At 46.3% G+C, this 18,359-nt stretch overlaps 1 protein-coding gene across 1 annotated transcript; it reads left to right on the forward strand.

The window, feature by feature from the left end:
• The first annotated feature begins 16,762 nt into the window (after positions 1-16,762).
• Positions 16,763-17,717, forward strand: LOC137145530 (olfactory receptor 14C36-like). Its single transcript, XM_067536389.1, has 2 exons — positions 16,763-17,002; positions 17,058-17,717. Exons 1-2 carry the CDS (start codon positions 16,763-16,765, stop codon positions 17,715-17,717), a joined length of 900 nt encoding a protein of 299 aa, XP_067392490.1.
• The last annotated feature ends 642 nt before the right edge of the window (positions 17,718-18,359 follow it).

An 18,359-nucleotide genomic window follows, 5' to 3' on the forward strand; every position in this document is an offset into this window, starting at 1 on the left:
ATGTTTGCTCACATTCCTTGTTCTTCTCCCCCCCAATCTGCACTTCTACAGTTTTGAAGATGTTACAGAGAGAGAACAGGAAAAATAAAAGTCTGTTACTTTGCTCCATGGTAATTTTTCTAACATCAGAGGAAGTTTTGGGAAGGACACAATTGATTTTACTGCACAGCAGTTTAAAAACAATATAAATCCACCAAAAGCTTGGGAAAAAAAAAAAAAAAAAAAGTAAAACTTCTTCCTGAGTAATGTAAAGTAACTTTCAAATGTCAACACTTTTAATGAAACTGGTTTGCCATTTTCTAATCAATTTTAGTGACCATTAAGCAGGGAAAAAGAACAACCTGATTGCCTGGGTGGCTGCTTACCAGTCTAGTGCTGACACAAAGGAATCTCCTCTCAGCAACTCTGCTATGTCTCCAATAGCTAAATTAGCCTAGCCTGTACTGCCCTGCAGCCTTTTATCTCTGCAGCCACCAATCAGCCCAGCTGAGCAGGCAGTCAGGCAGTTTTCCTATTAACCCTTTAGTGATATCCCCTGACAGACAGGCTGTGTCTCAGAGCATGGCAGCGCTATGAGGGAGACCACAGGGTATTCAGCATCGGGGAGATGAGCTTGGATCTCTCACGGCTGGCGAGCAGGAGTCAGGTTCTTCTCTCACTTCTTTCCAGAAATTGGGTTCTCTCAGTAAAGAGACCCACGTCCCCCTAAAGAGAGAAGCAGGTGCCGAGATCTCCCCGGAGCCTGTTCTCTTCTATTGACAGAGGGCACTTGCTGCATCCTCTGTGGGAGAAGGTCGTGTCTCCCCAGATGCTACTTCTGAGCGGCTGAGTCTGGGGAGGTGGTGACGCAGACAGCACGGAACACCCGTCCTGATGAAATCAGCCAGTTTGGCCCTAAGTTCTCTCCTCTTGGGACAAGTCTTCCAGCCCAAACCGTAACCGCAGCCGGGAAGGGCGAGAGTCCCGCCTCCCAGTGTATTCACTCCCCGTGCAGCCCAGACACCCAGACTAGTTACTGGGACAAGACCAGGTGCACAGAGCAAGGATCTTCCACCATAAGCTAGATTCAGCTGGGGACACTGCCTGGCTTGTCTACACAGGGAATAAAGCCAGTATAAATGCACCGCTATAACTAGACTGGGAAAACTCCTCATGTGGAAACACTTATTCTGGATCCAGAGTGCCATTTTCTGCTTCAGCTTATATTGCTTTGAAAGTGATGCCGGCTACACTGGGAAAAAGCCAACTTCATCCAGCATGCGAGGGTCCAGATGGGGTATTACACCGGTGTATTCGCTGTGGTGTCAGGATGCTGGTAACATTCCCCATGTAGACAAGCCCTTGACTAGGAAAAGGGCTGCGTTTAGGTCAGGCTCACCCAAACCAGATCACTTCCCCCAACTCCGCCATCACTGCTGAGTGAGACCGGGCCAGGCAGGGCAGGGATCTCATGGTCGTTGTTAGACGGCCCCACCTGAGTGTCTCTCTTCATCTTCTTCACTGCCTCATTCCCTCACTCCTATTTCTGCTCCACTTCACTGAACAGATTGAGCTCCGTGCATCTATCCCCAACAGGCAGGTTTTCCAATCCTTTAATCACCCTCATGGCTCTTCGCTGACCCCTCTCCGGTTTATCAACATCCTTTGTGAATTATGGGCACCAGACCTGGATGCAGGGTTCCAGCGGTGGTCAGCACCAGTGTCAGATACAGAGATAAAATAGCCGCTCTACTCTGGATTACCCTGTACATATAGCCAGGCATCACATTAACCCTTTTAGCCACAGGCTGTCTGTTTATCCCCTCCACAGTCCCTTAGTTCATGGTTCCTGCACAAAGGTCCTCTTCGTGTTTGAGAAGGGCTCTTGAACCTGACCTCACAGGTTCGTGACGTGTAGTAGCCGAACACTTGTCTCTCTCAATGAAAGATATCACCTCACCCCCTTTGTCTCTCTAATACAACACTTCATGCATTTCTCCCAGGGGACTTTGCCTGGGATTATCCTTTCAAGCACCAGCCCATTGAGTTCTCTCTATAGCGACAAGGGGTTCCTGAAGAATTTATTCTTCTTTCACCTTTTAGCAAGCAATACCACAGTCACCCCAAATGGCTGTAAGCATCATCAGGACTTGAACTCAGGCCTGCGGGGTTACTTAGGGAGATAACAGCTCCACACAGCCACCAGCAAGTGAACCTCTGCAGTACCTGATCTGCAGTGGCTGTAAACCACAGTAAATTCCACCTCATGGGATCAGCCTGTTGGTGGTCTTGGCTCCTGGACCCTGTATATGCCCATGGGGCGCTCTAGACAGTGTCCAGGGAACGAGGCAGATCCCAGCTAGCTGCCGTGACTGGCCTGCCTCTCTGTGCCCAAACACCCGGTACTGACCTCAGCTCTGACTTGGATGCTGACCCCTGGGATCCCAGCTGGGACACTGATGCCTGGTTTTGACCCTCGGCCTAATCCCTGGCTCCGTCTTCAGCTCTGTCTCTGGGTTTAATTCTGATTATGATATGGGCTCTGACCCCCAGTCTCCTGCCACTAGTTCTGCCTACCTTTGCCCAGGACCCTGACAGCTTGCCTGGACCACCCCTAACACTTGTAGAAGGCTGGCCCATTGGAGCAAGGAGGCAGAGGATTGCTCCCTAACCCGCATGTTCTGAGAACATCTGACATGGGTTGACAGCCCCCAGACGGACCTTCCCATGTGGCAAACGCAAGCGGGACAGCTTCGACCATCACTGCACGGAGGAGTCGGGTTGCATCTGGTCCCCTGAAGGCCTCCAAATGGAAGGTGAACGCTGTTTGGCCCTGGGCAGCCACCCTGGGGCATCAAAGAGCCACAGCGCTTCCTTGGGTTTGCTCGTTTATATAGGCACGTCATGCCTGGCTTTTCAGACCAGATAGCCCCACTGACAATGCTCCTCCACCAGCGCGGCCTCCTTCACCCACTCTCCATATGCTCAAGGGGTGTTCAACCAACTCAAGATGGCCTTCACCAGTGCTCCAGTCCTGACCCATCCTGAGCCAGCGCGGACCTTTGTCGGTGAGAGCGGTGCATGTAGTGTTGCAATTTGGACCAAGGATCTAGTCCCCGACTCCACCTACTCCCTTGTGGCTATTATTCTCAGGGACACACCCCAACGAAGGAGCTTCTGGCAATCAAAGTTGCTTTTGGGGAATGGCCCCAGCACTTGGAAGGTGCCTGACACCCAATACGGGTACACACAGATCATTAGAGCTTGGAGTATCTCTGCAGGGCAAAGCTGCTGAACCGAAGACAGCTTTGATGGCCCCGTTGTTCACACACTTTAATTTTAGCACCACCGATCAGCTGGGAGCCCAGACCAACGCATCCATTGCCCTGTTCCAAAAAGGGGAACACTCCTGACCCTCACTACACTCAGCTGATGTGCATCCACAAGCCCAATAATCTCCTGTCCTTTATCTAAGTGGTTACAAAAGAGGAGCCCCTCAGCCTCCTAACACTTTCAGAAGGTCGCTGGGTGGCCATTAGGCTGGATTTTAAAATCAAGCTTCTCTTATCAGCAAAGCACACAGTCATCCTCACAGAGGCACCTGCCTGGGGAACAGCATTAAAAAAGGCTGATATAAGGCAATGGGGGATTTGAACCCGGATTTATAGAATAAGCATGTCACCCACATACCCCATAGCCAGCCATAAATTGTCTACAACAGCTCACACACAATCTGCAGTGGTTGAACACCAGGGGCTGTTCTGCCTCAAGTGATCTGACGGACAGTGGTCTTAGCCATCCCTGATTGGCTCCCTGACCCTATATAAGTCCAGGGGGTGTAACAGGAAATGTTTGGTGGCCCAAGAGAGGCTGTCTCAGTAGTGATTTTGGGCTGAGAGTAAGGGACTGCTGGCTAGGTGGGGTGAGATGGAAGAGAGAAAGGAAAGTGAAGCTAGCATGAGGCTAGGGAAAGCACTGAGGAAGGCCAGATACAAGCAAGGAAAAAGAAAAGGGTAGATTGTCTGGAACCAGAAGAGGGAGCAGCACATAGGAGGGCAGGAAAGGGAAATGGGGGATAATTACCTACTAGTAAAATCCCTAGATAAGGTCTTAAAGCGAGGGGCTTTCAACCCCCTGAGAATGGCAGAGTGGATCAAAGAAGTGCTGGGGCTCCAGCAAGAGCTCAGACACTATCTGCTGGAGACCATGAGTGGAATGTCAAAGCAAAGAGCAGGTTGAGAAACTCCTCTAGATAAAGGTGGCAGGTAAAATAAAAATAGGCTGTCAGCTCCCCAAATTCCTCCCAGAACCAAGAGGGGTCGTGTGTGGGTGTCACCTGAACTGTCAGGACATACAGAAGGAACAGGTGGAGATAAGGTCATTAACTAGTGAGGCTAATTAGCAGAAGAGGTGACAGCAAATGCTCAACACCTGTGCTGGCTACACTGTAAGGGAGGGATGTGAGCAGTAGATCTAGGGTATGGGATATTCTGGACCAAGTCCTACATTCCTCTGTCTGTGACATGCTGGAGCTGCCAGAGATTTGGTTGTGCAGCAAATAATTCTAAAGGAAAAACACAGCCCAGGAAGTGCAGAGGTGACCATTCATGTGTTGGTTGTGCGGAAGGGACAGAACAAAACTGTTGCAAGTGTGGAGGAAAGCGCAGCTCAGCGTATGGAGGGTGTACTGAGGCAAAGTGAGCTAGATAAATACCCTCCCCCCTCAAGTTACTAATAACATCTCCAGTGCAGGAGCTGTTAGGAGATGCCTTTCCCCACATCAGGTTCTCTCTTGGATATTAGCCTGCAACAAATTAATGGGAGGTAATGAGTGACATGGAGATGAAAGGGGATAACATACTAATAGAAACAGATTCATTGCATTAATGATCAAAGTAATAACAGAAAAGGAGAATTATAATTAAAGCTGCTGAAAAGTACCCGCAGGCTAGTAACCTGTCAGTAGAACAGCTTCATACTTTCCTAAATGAAGGAAATAGGACAGTTAAAGAACAGCAGTGACTATTTTCAGCTAGAATACCCACAGTTTAATAGCACGTGGGCAGGAATTAAAGATACATATTTATGTGAAAACAAAGCCTAAAATAATAGACATGGAGGCTTGACTACCAGAAAAACTAGACTATAAAAATCCCAGCATATGCTCTATATAGACATGATAGAGAAATAGGAAAGGGTGGACATGGCTACACCTTCACTAAGGAGAACCTGAACTATCTTGATGCATAGATTAAAAAGCTAAAGATCGAGTATAATGCTAATGAGATACCAATACACAACAATTCAGTATCTCTAAGGCTGTATAATGTTGCATAACCCATGCAGGAAACTAGAGGCTGTGGACCTGAAAGAATTAATTGCAGATGTCACATGCCCATTCATTCTCTGTGCTGAGCTGAGACGTCTCAACAGATTGTGGGGAAGTAACTAAAAAATGAAAACTGTCAAGAGCAATTCTTTGAAGAGAATAATTTAGTAATATTAAATGATGGTGCAGCTACTGGCTTTAATACAGCTGATGGAAGCGTCTCATGTCTGGATCTGGGACTAGCTTCTAGCATCATAGGGAGAAAAATGCAGTTGGGAAACTGACAAGGGGAGGGAATGGGTAGTGAGCACTTCCTGAGATGAGCTGCAGATCAAGGAGAAGGAAATACTGAAGATGAGGATAATGGCTCCTGTTGGAATCTTAAAATAAATAAATAAAAGCGAACAGGAGAAATCTTTGGAACCAGACGTGTGGAATTAGTGAATGAGCAATGTCTGAATGCAAATATTGAGGACTTGTACAGTTATATTAATAAGGGAACCCTAAAGGCAGCCAGCCCAGCTATTCTAGGATACCAACGCTGCCAAAAGACAGGAAAAGCGAACCATGGTGGGATAAAGCCTGTGAAATGGTAGCCAGGGAAAGGAATAAGGAGTTTTTTTGTCTGACATGCCTTAGATAGTGAACTGAATGAAATATAAAGTAAAGCAGTTTCACAAAGGGCTAGAAAAAGGGTAAAAAGAGAGAGCCTGAGAATGTAATACAGGAAAGCTTCTCCTGCTGTAATACGTGGGGATCCCACCTTTGGGTAGCAGCTGGGCCAGGACTAGGGTTTAAGGCAGGACCATGTAACTCTGGGTGCAACGGGTGGCCCCTATCCCATCGCCACCCTGGCTGTGGGAATGGGAAGCTCGGTGGCCAGCAGGGTTTCTTTCCACACCCCTGGGTCAAGTATCCCCCCCACCTTCCAGGGGCATGAGCGATTCTGTGCAGCCAAGTTAGAGGCGGGGGGCGCTTTCCCCTCCTCCCACTCCCCTCTGTGTGTGGGTTCCGGAGGGGAGGTGGAAAGTGGAAGAGGAAAATGAGCCAATGCAATGAGCCTAACAAGGTACGGGTGGCGGCAGAGGTCTTTTTTTGTCTTCCAGGGGGTACATCAACTCATCTAGATATTTGCTTAGTTCAATGTTTCTCAACTGTCATGAGACAGGTTATTTGGGGGGTTACAAGTGCAGGGCCATCATTAGAGGATGGCAAGCAGGGCAATTGTCTGGGACCCTACACCACAGGGGCCCTGCAAAGCTAAATTACATGCTTCAAACCCAGGTGGCAGGGCTCAGGCTTTACTTTAAGGAGGGCTTCGATTTCAGGTACTTTGAAATATAAGTACAATATTTATATTCCAGTTGATTTATTCTGTAACTCTATGGGAACAAGGAGAAAGTGAGCAATGATTCAGTAAGAATGGGATGTTAAAAATAGAGAAATGTATGTCTGAATTTGTAAGCAAGTAGTTTTAATTGAGATGAAATTTGGGAGAATGCAAGAAAAGTCAGCCTCCTGGAAGGGGCACAGTCGTCTGCAAAGGTTGAGACCCGCTGGTGTAGAGGTCCTTTTCCCTTCAGTGTTCTGTCCTCAGCACTTCAATCACCAGGAAACTTTGAAAGGCTCAGGTCAAGTTATTATCTCGAAGTCTCTGCATGGTTCTGTGAAAGCCACATTTATGGATGGCTTCGCTCAAGGCTTCTTTGACCTCCCTGTTTCTCAGGCTGTAGATGAGGGGGTTTACCAGGGGAGTCAGGACCGTGTAGCAAAGAGCGAACACTTTGTTCAGCTCTCGCAGTGACTCATGTTTCGGTCGCAGGTAGACGATCATTATGGTTCCATAGAAAACTATCACCATGATGAGGTGAGAGAAGCAGGTAGAAAAGGCCTTTTGCCTACTGGTGGTGGAAGGGATTCTCAGGATGGTGGCGATGATACACACGTAGGATGTCAGGGTTAGCAGGAATGGAGGCAGAGTGAATACACAGGCTAGGATGAAATCCAGCAATATGTGTCACTGCAGGAGAGTTCCATCAGTGGGATGGAGTCACAGTAGAAATGGTTGATTTCATTCGGGCCACAGAATATTAACTGTGATAGGAATAACACAAAGTTGGCAATAACAACCATTTATCCAGGACCCAGCAGACAAAACTTGGTGTTCATAAGAGTGGAATAGTGCAGGGGTTTACATATCGCTAAATACCGTTCATAAGACATTGCTGCTAGCAGATAGCATTTGGTAGATCTCACAAAGGCAAAGAAGTACAGTTGTGTGAGGCAGCCACTGAACGAGATGGTTCTGTCCCCAGTCAGGAGACTGGCCAGCATCCTGGGCAGGATGGTGGAGGCATAGCAGGTCTCCAAGCTAGACAGGGTCCCCAGGAGTACATGGGGGTGTGAAGGTGCCGATCAATCACAACAAGCACCACGATGAGGGTGTTCGTGGCCATGGTTGCGATGCAGATCACTAGGAACACCAGGAAGAGAAGAATTTGTATATCAGGGAGTTTCCCAAATCCAAGGAGGATGAATTCTATAACGGTCGTTTGGTTTCTCCAGTCTGTGTCTGCCATGGGCTGAGTCTAGGAACAAGAAAAAGAACTGTGCGATTTAATCAGAAGAACATAGAGTTAAAAGTTGTCTTTTGAATTATTTCAAAAGATATTGGTAAACTCCCCTTCCTCTCCAGACCACAGACTGACTGTCGACTTAAGAGCAAATGACCAGGAGGTCCAACTCGAGAACAGATTATTTGTAACCATGCAGACCATCATCTGCCACATCAGATCAATAACTACAGAAACAACAGTCCATTGCTCTGATAGCTAGTACTAAAAAGGCAGATCAGAGCATGTCTTTATCTGCTATCGTATCCCATCTGGTGACATACAGGAGCTTAACAATGATGTTAAATGCTGTATTTCGCTTCTGGCAGTGGCCAGAATCACTCCATACCTCAGGAGTTGAAGTTAATAAATACATCAATGGAAATCTTGCAGTGAGATTTCCAGTGCAGTCTAGTGTCCTTAGGCACCGATCTTCTGTGAGAATTACAGTAGAACCTCAGTTACGGATGTTAGAATAACCAAACAGGTTGTCCCGGGGGTGGAATGGGGAGACGGAACCCTTTATTGCCTGCTCGTTCCACCTCCACGCCGGGAGTGAGCAACGAGGGGCTTACTTTACAATTTCTTTTATCCATAACAGTATGTCAATGTATACATTTCCAGAAACTCCCCATAGACCCTTATTTGGTTACATGGACTCCTATAAAATGAATATTAACAAATTATACCCGCCCCTGTTTGTTTACAGGACTATCATACAGAGGGCAGACACATCACCCTAAAACCTATACATTTTACCCTAACATTCTTTGAAGTAAAGGCATGCCAGGGGGAGAAGAAATAGAATACTTTCTTCCCACCAAAAGACCTTGCATAGGGATGCCGATAAACTTATCCCCTTAACAGATGGCCAGGAAGGGAGGGGAAGAAAAGAGATAACAGACTCTAACTAAAATTCACAAAAACAAAGTTTGCCCTTGCCTTGACCCTGTTCCCTGTAATTTAGGCCTGGCTACTTGTCCAGCTTTTAACTCTTTACACTCCTACATTGAACACTTTGGGAATGGAGGTTGTTTGTAACTTTGAAATATTCGTAACTCTGAACAAAACCTTCTCTTTCCTCTTTCAAAAGTTTACAACTGAACTTTGGCTTAAGATAGCTTTGAAACTTGACTATGCAAAAAAGAATGTAGTTTTTAACCATCTGAATTAAAATGAAAAAAGCACAGAAATTTTCCTTACCTTGTCCAATCTTTCTTTTTAAGTTTATGTTTAACACAGTACTGTGCTGTATTTGTTTTTGATCTTTGTCTCTCGGCTACTGCCTGATTGCATGCTGCCGGGTCCAAACAAGATGTGAGGCTAACCGGGCAGTTCATAACTCTGTGTTGGTAACTCTGAAATGGAAAACAATCTAACTATATATCCTGGTGTAGTCAGCATTTCAGTGCCTGGTAGGAAAAGGAACAATTTTCACCCCTTGCACGAGATGCATTTATTACATAAGTTACGAAGTGGAGTAAATTCTTCCTTAGTTCATGGGGTGATGATGGTGACGTGCTGAAGGACTGGCAGCGCCTTTTCTGTTTCCCGACAGTCACTTTGTAGCAGTAATAAAATACAGCTCTTTGGAGGGAGGATCTTGGGAAGGGACAGAACCAGGCTGACGTGCAGCCCTAACCAAGGAGTGTCACTCCCCACTCCATAACGACTGTGGGATGATAATACAGGAAGAAGACACTGGGTGGTAAAAGATGCTGTCCCTGAACTCAGGGTCTAGAACGAATGTGGCATGTGTGATCCGGGCTAGTAAGACTCCATCTCCACTCATCACCCGATTGGGACACACTGAGCCAGACCCTCAGCTGGTATAAATCAAGGTAGCTCCTTTTGTGTGTCGGGAGGCAGATTCCCAACTGAGAACCCGTCACAAGAGCTGTGTGTCAATCTGCATCTCTGTTAAATGGTGCTATGGATGCCAAGTGGCATGGGAAGGTGAGACTAAAGCTGTTAATATTCACCTGAAGACGAGCTTGGAGAAGCTCAAAAGCTTCTCTCGTTCACCAACAGAATTTGTTCCAATAAAAGATATTACCTCACCTGCCTCGTCCCTCTCCTCCTCCAAAGCACATTCACGCCCTGTCTGGAAGGTGGGAGAGAAACGCTGTCGGGGAGTCAGTGCTCACCTGTCACCCCAGGGCAGCCCCAGACTGAAGCGATGATCTCCTACTTCTCCAGGTGAGACGCCAGGAGCCAGCATCCGCAGCTGAGGTTCTTGTGTCTCCTCTTCCTGCAGAAGCTGGGTTTTCTCAGTGCAGAGACCTGCAGTTCCATGCAGAGATGAGCAGGTGCATTGATCCACCTTTGGAAAAGGGGCTGCCCTTAGATTTGTGTAAATGCTGCCTCTGGATTAGTGTTTGGTCCTCCCGCTTTTTAATATGGTTCCACTTCAACCTTTCTCCCACTTGGTTAATTTCGTGTCTCCCAAGCTTTGTGGCTAACAATGCCCGGTGGGACGTGTGCCATGGGACTTGTGTATTTTTTTTTAGTCTGATGATCCGATGTGAAAAGTATTTGAGATCAAGATAAAACACCAGCTCACATTTTTGAGTGATGTCTATCCAAGCTGATGGCCTGTTATAATACAATTGCACCATCTGTCAATTAATATTCACTGGATGCTGCCACGTAGTGGGCCATTCCAATAAATAGCTGCCCATATCTCATCCTTTCAATCTGCTTCCCCCCATGGCCATCTTACAGTCTAGCTTTCCCATTAGTGTACTGGCTACTGAAACCTGTCAGTCACACTTCTTACCACCTTCTTTGTCCAGATGGTGAGGGGAGGAATAGAAGGGGGGATGTGGCCTGCCGATATTATAACCCGTTACCATGGTACCTATTGGTCAGGTCATTTGCCCTGCTTCAGTGTTTACTTCCCCCCCTGCCCTAACTCCAAGGCTAAGAAGCTGCAGTGATCAGCACATGATTATTCCTTGTGTAGCACATGGCCTTGTTAGCCCAAGCCAGGGGTCCTGTGGAGGACAATTTGTGCCCAAAGCCTGTGCCCAATTCCCAGTCCCCCAGGAATTTGGCCCAGTGCTGACGTCCTTTGTCCCTGTGCCCACAACTCTGTCATGAGAAAAGTAGCCACAGAAAATAATGAAGCTATTTTATGGGCCAAGGCTAAAGTAAAAGTGAATGACCTCATTCTTGCTGATGACATAGCAATGCTTTGTTCAACAGATGGCTGGATGGAAGAAAAGACACCCCTTTGCGGCAGATACAGCAAAGAAAGTTGGAAGAAAAAATATATGGCTACCAACTGTCAGAGAAGATGAAGTAACACTAGACAAAGTAAGTCATTTGATTTATCCAGGGAGTAAGACGTGTTGGGCTTTTCTGCAAGATATTTTCCAACCAAGCTTACCGACCACTCGGTTTGATTCCAGTTTTCATCACTCTGGTATCTTTATTTGGCGTACCCCAAAGCTATGCTGAGCTGGTCTGACTCAAAGGCAGGTGTTTGGTGCTGGACATGTCACAGATCCAACATCCCTCCATGTGATATGGAGCTGTTTCTTGGAGGATCTTGGCTGTTTGAAGCAGAGAGAAGGAACCACTGAAGGACTAGGGTTAGAGGGGTTCAGTGGGTGGAGGATGCATCAGAAGCTGCAGAGAAACGACTTCACCCTCCTCTTCCTACTGTCATCAGCCAACTTACCAGCTGGGTGCACATCTTGCAGATTTCTCTCTATTCATAGAATCCTAGAAGATGAGAGTTGGAAGGAAGCTCAGGAGGTCATCTAGTCCAACCCCCTGATCAAAGCAGGACCAACCCCAATTAAATCATCCCAGCCAGGGCTTTGTCAAGCCGGGCCTTAAAAACCTCTAAGGATGGAGATTCCACCACCTCCCTAGGTAACCCATTCCAGTTCTTCACAACCCTCCTAGGGCAAAAGGTTTTCCTAATATCTAACAGAGACCCCCCCCATTGGAACTTGAGAACTTTACTCCTTGTTCTGTCATCTACCACCACTGAGAACAGCTCCATCCTCCCTGGAACCCCCTTTCAGGTAGTTAAAGGCCGCTATCAAAACCCTCCCCACTCTTCTCTTCTGCAGACTAAACAACCCAAGTTCCCTCAGCCTTTCTTCATAAATCATGTGCTCCAGCCCCCTAATTATTTTTGTAGCCCTCCAATGGATTCTCTCCAATTTGTCCACATCCTTTCTGTAGTGGGGGGCCCAAAATTGGACACAATACTCCAGATGTGGCCTCACCAGTACTGAATAGAGGAGAATAATCACTTCCCTCAATCTGCTGGCAATGCTCCTACTAATGCAGCCCAATATGCCATTAGCCTTTTTGGCCACAGGGGCCCACTTTTGACTAATATCCAGCTTCCTGTTCCCTGGTACCCCCCGTGTCCTTTTTTGCAGAATTTCTGCCTGGCCTGTCGGTCCCGACTCTGTAGCTGTGCATGGGATTTTTCCATCCTAAGTGCAGGACTCTCCTTGTCCTTGTTCACCTCATCAGATTTCTTTTGGCTCAATCCTCCAATTTGTCTAGGTCACACTGTACTTATTCCTACCCTCCAGGGTATCTACCAGTCGCCCCAGTTTAGTATCATCTGCAAACTTGCTGAGGGAGCAATCCAGCACATCCTCCAGATTATTAATGAACAAGTTGAACAAAACCCACCTCAACGCCGACCCCGGGGCACTCCGCTTGTTACTGGCTGCCAACTTGACATTGAGTCATTGATCACCACCCTTTGAGCTGGATGATCTAGCCAGCTTTCTATTCATTTTATAGTCCATTCATCCATCCATACTTCTTTAACTTGCTGATAATAATACTGTGGGAGACCGTATCAAAAGCTTTGCGAAAATCAAGGCATATCACATCCACCACTTTCCCCACATCCACAGAGCCAGTCATCTCATCATAGAAGGCAGTCTTTTCGGTCAGACATGACTTGCCTTTGGTGAATCCATGCTGACTGTTCCTGATCACCTTCCTCTCTTCCAAGTGCCTCAAAATGGATTCCTTGAGGACCTTCTCCAAGATTTTTCTGGGGACTCAGGTGAGGCTGACCAATCTGAAGTTCCTCAGATTCTCCTCCATCCCTTTTTCGCAGATGAGCACTATATTTGCCTTTTTCCAAACATCCGGGACCTCCCCAAATCACCAAGAGTTTTCAGAGATAATAGCCAATGGCCATTAATGATGTTCTTGAGATCTTAGAATGTTTCCTGGTTATTAAAGTGGGATGGCGTTTCTAAGCAATGAGAATCTCGAATTCAGGAACATACATAAAGCTAGGCCTCATGGTACAGACACTCAGCTTATGTAAACTGGCAAAGCTTCACGGGGCTATGCAAATTTACACCGCCTGGGAACTAAAGCAGATTTACACAAATTGACAATTTGACCCCACTGACTCTAGTGATGTTTCATTGGTGGATGCGACCTGGGGTCCAGCCCTTCATGTTTCTTCAGTCTTCCTGACATTCCTACAACCGGTGTGAATTAAACATTTTTAAAATCCCAGGTAGCATTGAACCTGTAGACTAATGAGCCATTTAGTTTACTGCTGTGTGGAATAAGAAAAAAAATATAATTGCTAAGAAAGAAAGAAAGTTGAAGCGTTAAACCAATAGATGTTGAAAATCAGATAAAGGAAATCTTAGCAACAGTGAAGTCCTCAAAAGATCTGTCCTCCCCCCATGGGAATGAATCACTCCTTAACCATTAAAAGTTGCATTCCTGCAATTATAGTAGAACCTCAGAGTTATGAATATCAGCATTACTGCCCAGGACTGTGTTAAATATAAAGTACTAAAAATATCATAGAATCATAGAATATTAGAGTTGGAAGGGAACTCAGGAGATCATCTAGTCTAACCCCATGCTCAAAGCAGGACTAACTTCAGCTATATCATCCCAGCCAGGGCTTTGTCAAGCCTCAGCTTAAAAACCTCTAAAGAGGGAGATTCCACCACCTCTCTAGGTAACCCATTCCAGTGCTTCACCACCCTCCTAGTGAAAAACTTTTTCCTAATGTCCAACCTAGACCTCCCACCCTGCAACTTGAGACAGTTGCTCCTTGTTCTGTCATCTGCCACCACTGAGAACAGCCTAGCTCCATCCTCCCTGGAACCCCCTTTCAGGTAGTTAAAGGCCGCTATCAAATTCCCCCTCATTCTTCTCTTTTGCAGACTAAACAAGCCCAGGTCCCTCAGCCTCTCCTCATAAGTCTTGTGCTCCAGCCCCCTAATCATTTTTGTTGCCCTCTGCTGGACTCTCTCCAACTTGTCCACATTCTTTTTGTAGTGGGGGGCCCAAAACTGGACACAATATTCTAAATGCGGCCTCACCAATGCCGAATAGAGGGGAATAATCACTTCCCGCTACCTGCTGGCAGTGCCCCTCCTAATGCAGCCCAATATGCTATTAGCCTTCTTAACAACCAGGGCACACTGCTGACTCATATCCAGATTTGTATCCACCGTTACCCCCAGGTCCTTTTCTGCAGAGCTGTCGCCTAGCTCGTCAGTCCCCAGTCTATAGCTGTGCATGGGATTCTTCCTTCCTAAGTGGAGGACCCTGCACTTTTCTTTGTTGAATCTCATTAGATTTCTTTTGGCCCAATCCTCCAGTTTGTTTAGGTCACTCTGTATCCTATTCCTACCTTGCAGGGTATCTACCACTCCCCCCAGCTTAGTGTCATCCGCAAACTTGCTGAGGGTGCAATCTACCCCATCCTCCAGATCATTACTAAAGATGTTGAACAAAACCGGCCCCAGGACCGACCCCTGGGGCACTCCGCTTGTGACCGGTTGCCAGCTAGACATGGAGCCATTGATCACTACTCGTTGAGCCCTATGCCCTATGAGTCTCTATCCATTTTATAGTCCATTCATCCAACCCATACTTCTTTAACTTGCTGATAAGAATACTGTGTGAGACAGTATCAAAAGCTTTGCTAAAGTCAAGGTATATCATGTCTACCGCCTTCCCTACATCCACAGAGAGACCCAGCAACTCAGGAAATACGGTGAAGGGGCCGGGAAACGACTGCTGGATAATACAGGGACGGAGTCAGGCAATGACTGAAGAATCCTGACTTGTTAAATGCATCACAAGCTGGGCAATTTCCACATAATGCAACACAGTAAGTTTGGTGTTTGGATTATAGGTTTGGGTATTAATCGCCTGAGCAGATTTAATAATAGAGCTGTGAATTGCAACTGGAACTCTTCGAGATTTTTACTATCATTTAATCAAACATCTAGAGCTGCTCAGATTTCTTTCCCCAGCCAAAAAAAAAAAAAAAAAAGGATCTTTTCATAGAAATTGTTACAACCAAAATTTTTCTTTTCTGTTTATTGAAAAACAGGTGATTTCCGGTAAAAACTGCTGAAAACTGGAAAAAAAATTGCTGAAACTAGGAAAAATATGTTTTCAGTTTTCCAATGTCTATATTGTATTTCTAGGACAACAGAGACTTTGCATGAAAACTTCTTGAATAGAAAACCCAATTTCCTTTTGTTATAATTTCAGCACAGAATATCTCACCACCTCCTCCTGGAAATTTAGGTGTAAGCCGAAATGGGAACATTAATATTACCCAATAAAAGCACACTCACTCTGTTGCAATGGCGCTTATTTCTGTTTGAAAAGGACACTGGCAGGACAGTAAAATGGAGGAAGTGGCAAAGCTGGAGATCCCCCGGTGTATGTATTAAACACACTAGTGCCTTCAACTGGGGACGGTGGGTTGGATTCCCCAGCCAAGGCCTGTTTCTCTGGACCCTGCCCAAGGACATGTAGAAGTCAGTGGGATTAGAACCAGCTCTCCTGCTCTAGCGCTGGATCCTCTGCTCCCCTCTGCTGCCAGCTAAACACAGATGCTGTTGGCAGGGGAACAGAACATACACATAACCAGACACAGCCCACCCCCAGGAGCTCACAGTCCTAGCAGACAAGGCAGAGCAGTGTAGGGAGGGGAAACAGAGGCACAGGGAGGGGAAGTGACTGGCCCAAGATCTCAGAGTAGGTCGGTGGCAGAGCCAAGTCTCCTGACTGCCAGGGACCTGCACACACACAAAGTTACAGCAGTAAATGACCCAGCACAGAGGCAGCTGAGTGATGCTACTAGCCCACGATGACAGAGAGGGAAATGCAACTGGGATTTGGTGTCATCAATCAACCCATCAGCAGGCAGCAGGCCGCCTGGGTGGTGTTGCAGTGCAATCATTATAGAGGAGCTCTCACACGGGATACCAAGTAACACTCATTACGTTCACACTGACACTTAGGCGCTACACCACTTGCAGAGGTGGTCTGATTAATTCGATTTTACAGGCACCTTAATTCAAATTAAGAATGGCGCCAGTGTGAAGGTGGGAGTAATTAATTCGAATTAAGGGACTTTAAATCGAATTAAGTCCCCAGTGTGAACCAGGCCACCGTGTCTTATTTCCGCCAAAAATGGATATCAGGCCATTAGTTTCATGCCCAAGCTCAGAGCCTGCGGTTTGAAGCGAGAGGGGATCCAACTTGGCTAGAAGTGTTGTTTTGGGGTAGCACTTTGCTCCATTCTTCACACAGCATTTCATCAAGACACATCCTGAGCTAGACCTGCAGGTGGTGTACAGTGCTGCATCTCCATTGACTTTACGGGAGCCTATTTACCTTCAGGTGATAACTCTCCACTCCTAGTCAATGGAAGGAATGAGAGTTGTGCATCTTTGACGCACACATCATGAGATATTACAGAGGGGGATCAGGGCCATTCCCTCTGTCACTGTAATCCCAACCATTATCTTTGTCCTTCCCTCTACATTCAGCAGAGAATATACAGAAGAAGAAAATGTCCAACCGAACTGCTGTGACCGAGTTCCTTCTCCTGGGATTCTCAGACGTTTGGGAGCTGCAGATTTTGCACTTTGTGGTGTTTCTGGTGATTTGCCTGGCCGCCCTGATGGGGAACCTTCTCATCGTCATGGCCGTAGCCCTCGACCGCCACCTTCACACCTCCATGTACTTATTCCTGATGAATTTGGCCATCCTAGACCTTGGCTCCATCTCTGTCATCCTCCCCAAATCCATGGTGAATTCCCTCATGAACACCAGGTTGATTTCTTATCCTGGATGTGTTGCCCAAGTCTCTCTTTGTCGTCTTCATTGTAACTGAAATTGCCTTCCTCACCGTCATGGCATACGACCGATACGTCGCCATCTGCCAACCACTGCACTACAAGAGGGTGATGAACTGGAGAGCTTGCATCCATATGGCAGCTGGTCCCTGGATCAGTGGTATTGTCTACTCTCCCCTGCACACCGGGAACACCTTCAGGTTGCCCTTCTGCCAGTCCAATGTCATCAACCAGTTCTTCTGTGAAATCCCCCAACTGCTCAAGCTCATCTGCTCTGACTCCTACCTCAGTGAACTTGGATTTATTGCCTTTGGTGTGTTTATAGCTGCAAACTGGTTTGTTTTTATAATTGTGTCTTATGTTCAAATCTTCAAAACAGTGCAGAGAATCCCCTCTGAGCAGGGCCGGCATAAAGCCTTCTCCACCTGTCTGCCTCACCTCATTGTAGTCACCAAGTTTCTTTCCATTTCCTCCTTTGCCTACCTGAAACCCACCTCCAGCTCAACCTCAGGTCTGGATCTCTTCGTGGCTGTTCTCTATTCCATGATGCCTCCAGTCACGAATCCCATCATCTATAGCATGAGGAATAAAGAGATAAAAAATGCAGTGAAGAAGATGATTGGGTGGAGATTATTCACCAAGAATAAAAGGACTGTTTGTCTTCCTTGACTGTGATTCCATTCTGTGTTTCATTATAAACAGAATCAGCTGATGACGATATTGCTACCATGAGAACATAGCCAGCAATCTGTTTATGCAATAGTAAAAGTCCACACTTACTCCACTGAAGTCAAAGGAGTTACCGTTGAATTACACACATATGAAAAAGATCAGAATCTATCTATTTTAGGATTTATCCTGCCACTATCATCACGCTATCCAAGCACTTTGCATATAAAATGCATAGCCATAGCTAAGCTCCTGATGGACTTCATGGAGTATCTGATTCTTCTTTTGGGGGGTAAAAATTCCACTTGGAATATGAGAAGTTCAGGGTTGTTGGTGTTTTTTTTTCTGAATTGTCTCCACTTTTTGTTTTGTTTTATTGATTGGTTGGTTGATTTGCTTCTTTGTCCCAGATGTTTTCCCCAGCAGAAATAAAATCATAGACTAGCTTTCTCTCTTAAGGATTTACATAGGCATCATCACCACATTGTCTGAACACATTGCCCATAAAATCAGTATCCATTAGAAAGTTCATAGTGGAATTCATGGAGTCTCTGGCTGTTCTGTTTTGGGATAAAACATGTACTTGGGGTGTGAGAGTCTTTGTTTGTTTTTTCTATTCTATTCTGTGTCTTTGCTTTGTAT

Source organism: Emydura macquarii, unplaced genomic scaffold (assembly GCF_026122565.2).
Source record: "Emydura macquarii macquarii isolate MOO-44397 ecotype Brisbane River unplaced genomic scaffold, CSIRO-AGI_Emac_v2 contig_3537, whole genome shotgun sequence".
NCBI lineage: Eukaryota > Metazoa > Chordata > Testudines > Chelidae > Emydura > Emydura macquarii.

Coding starts and splice junctions, on each gene's coding strand:
- LOC137145530 (XM_067536389.1), top strand. CDS start 16,763: ATGTCCAACCGAACTGCTGTGACCGAGTTCCTTCTCCTGGGATTCTCA. Junction 17,003..17,057: donor TCATCCTCCCCAAATCCATG/GTGAATTCCCTC, acceptor GTGTTGCCCAAG/TCTCTCTTTGTCGTCTTCAT.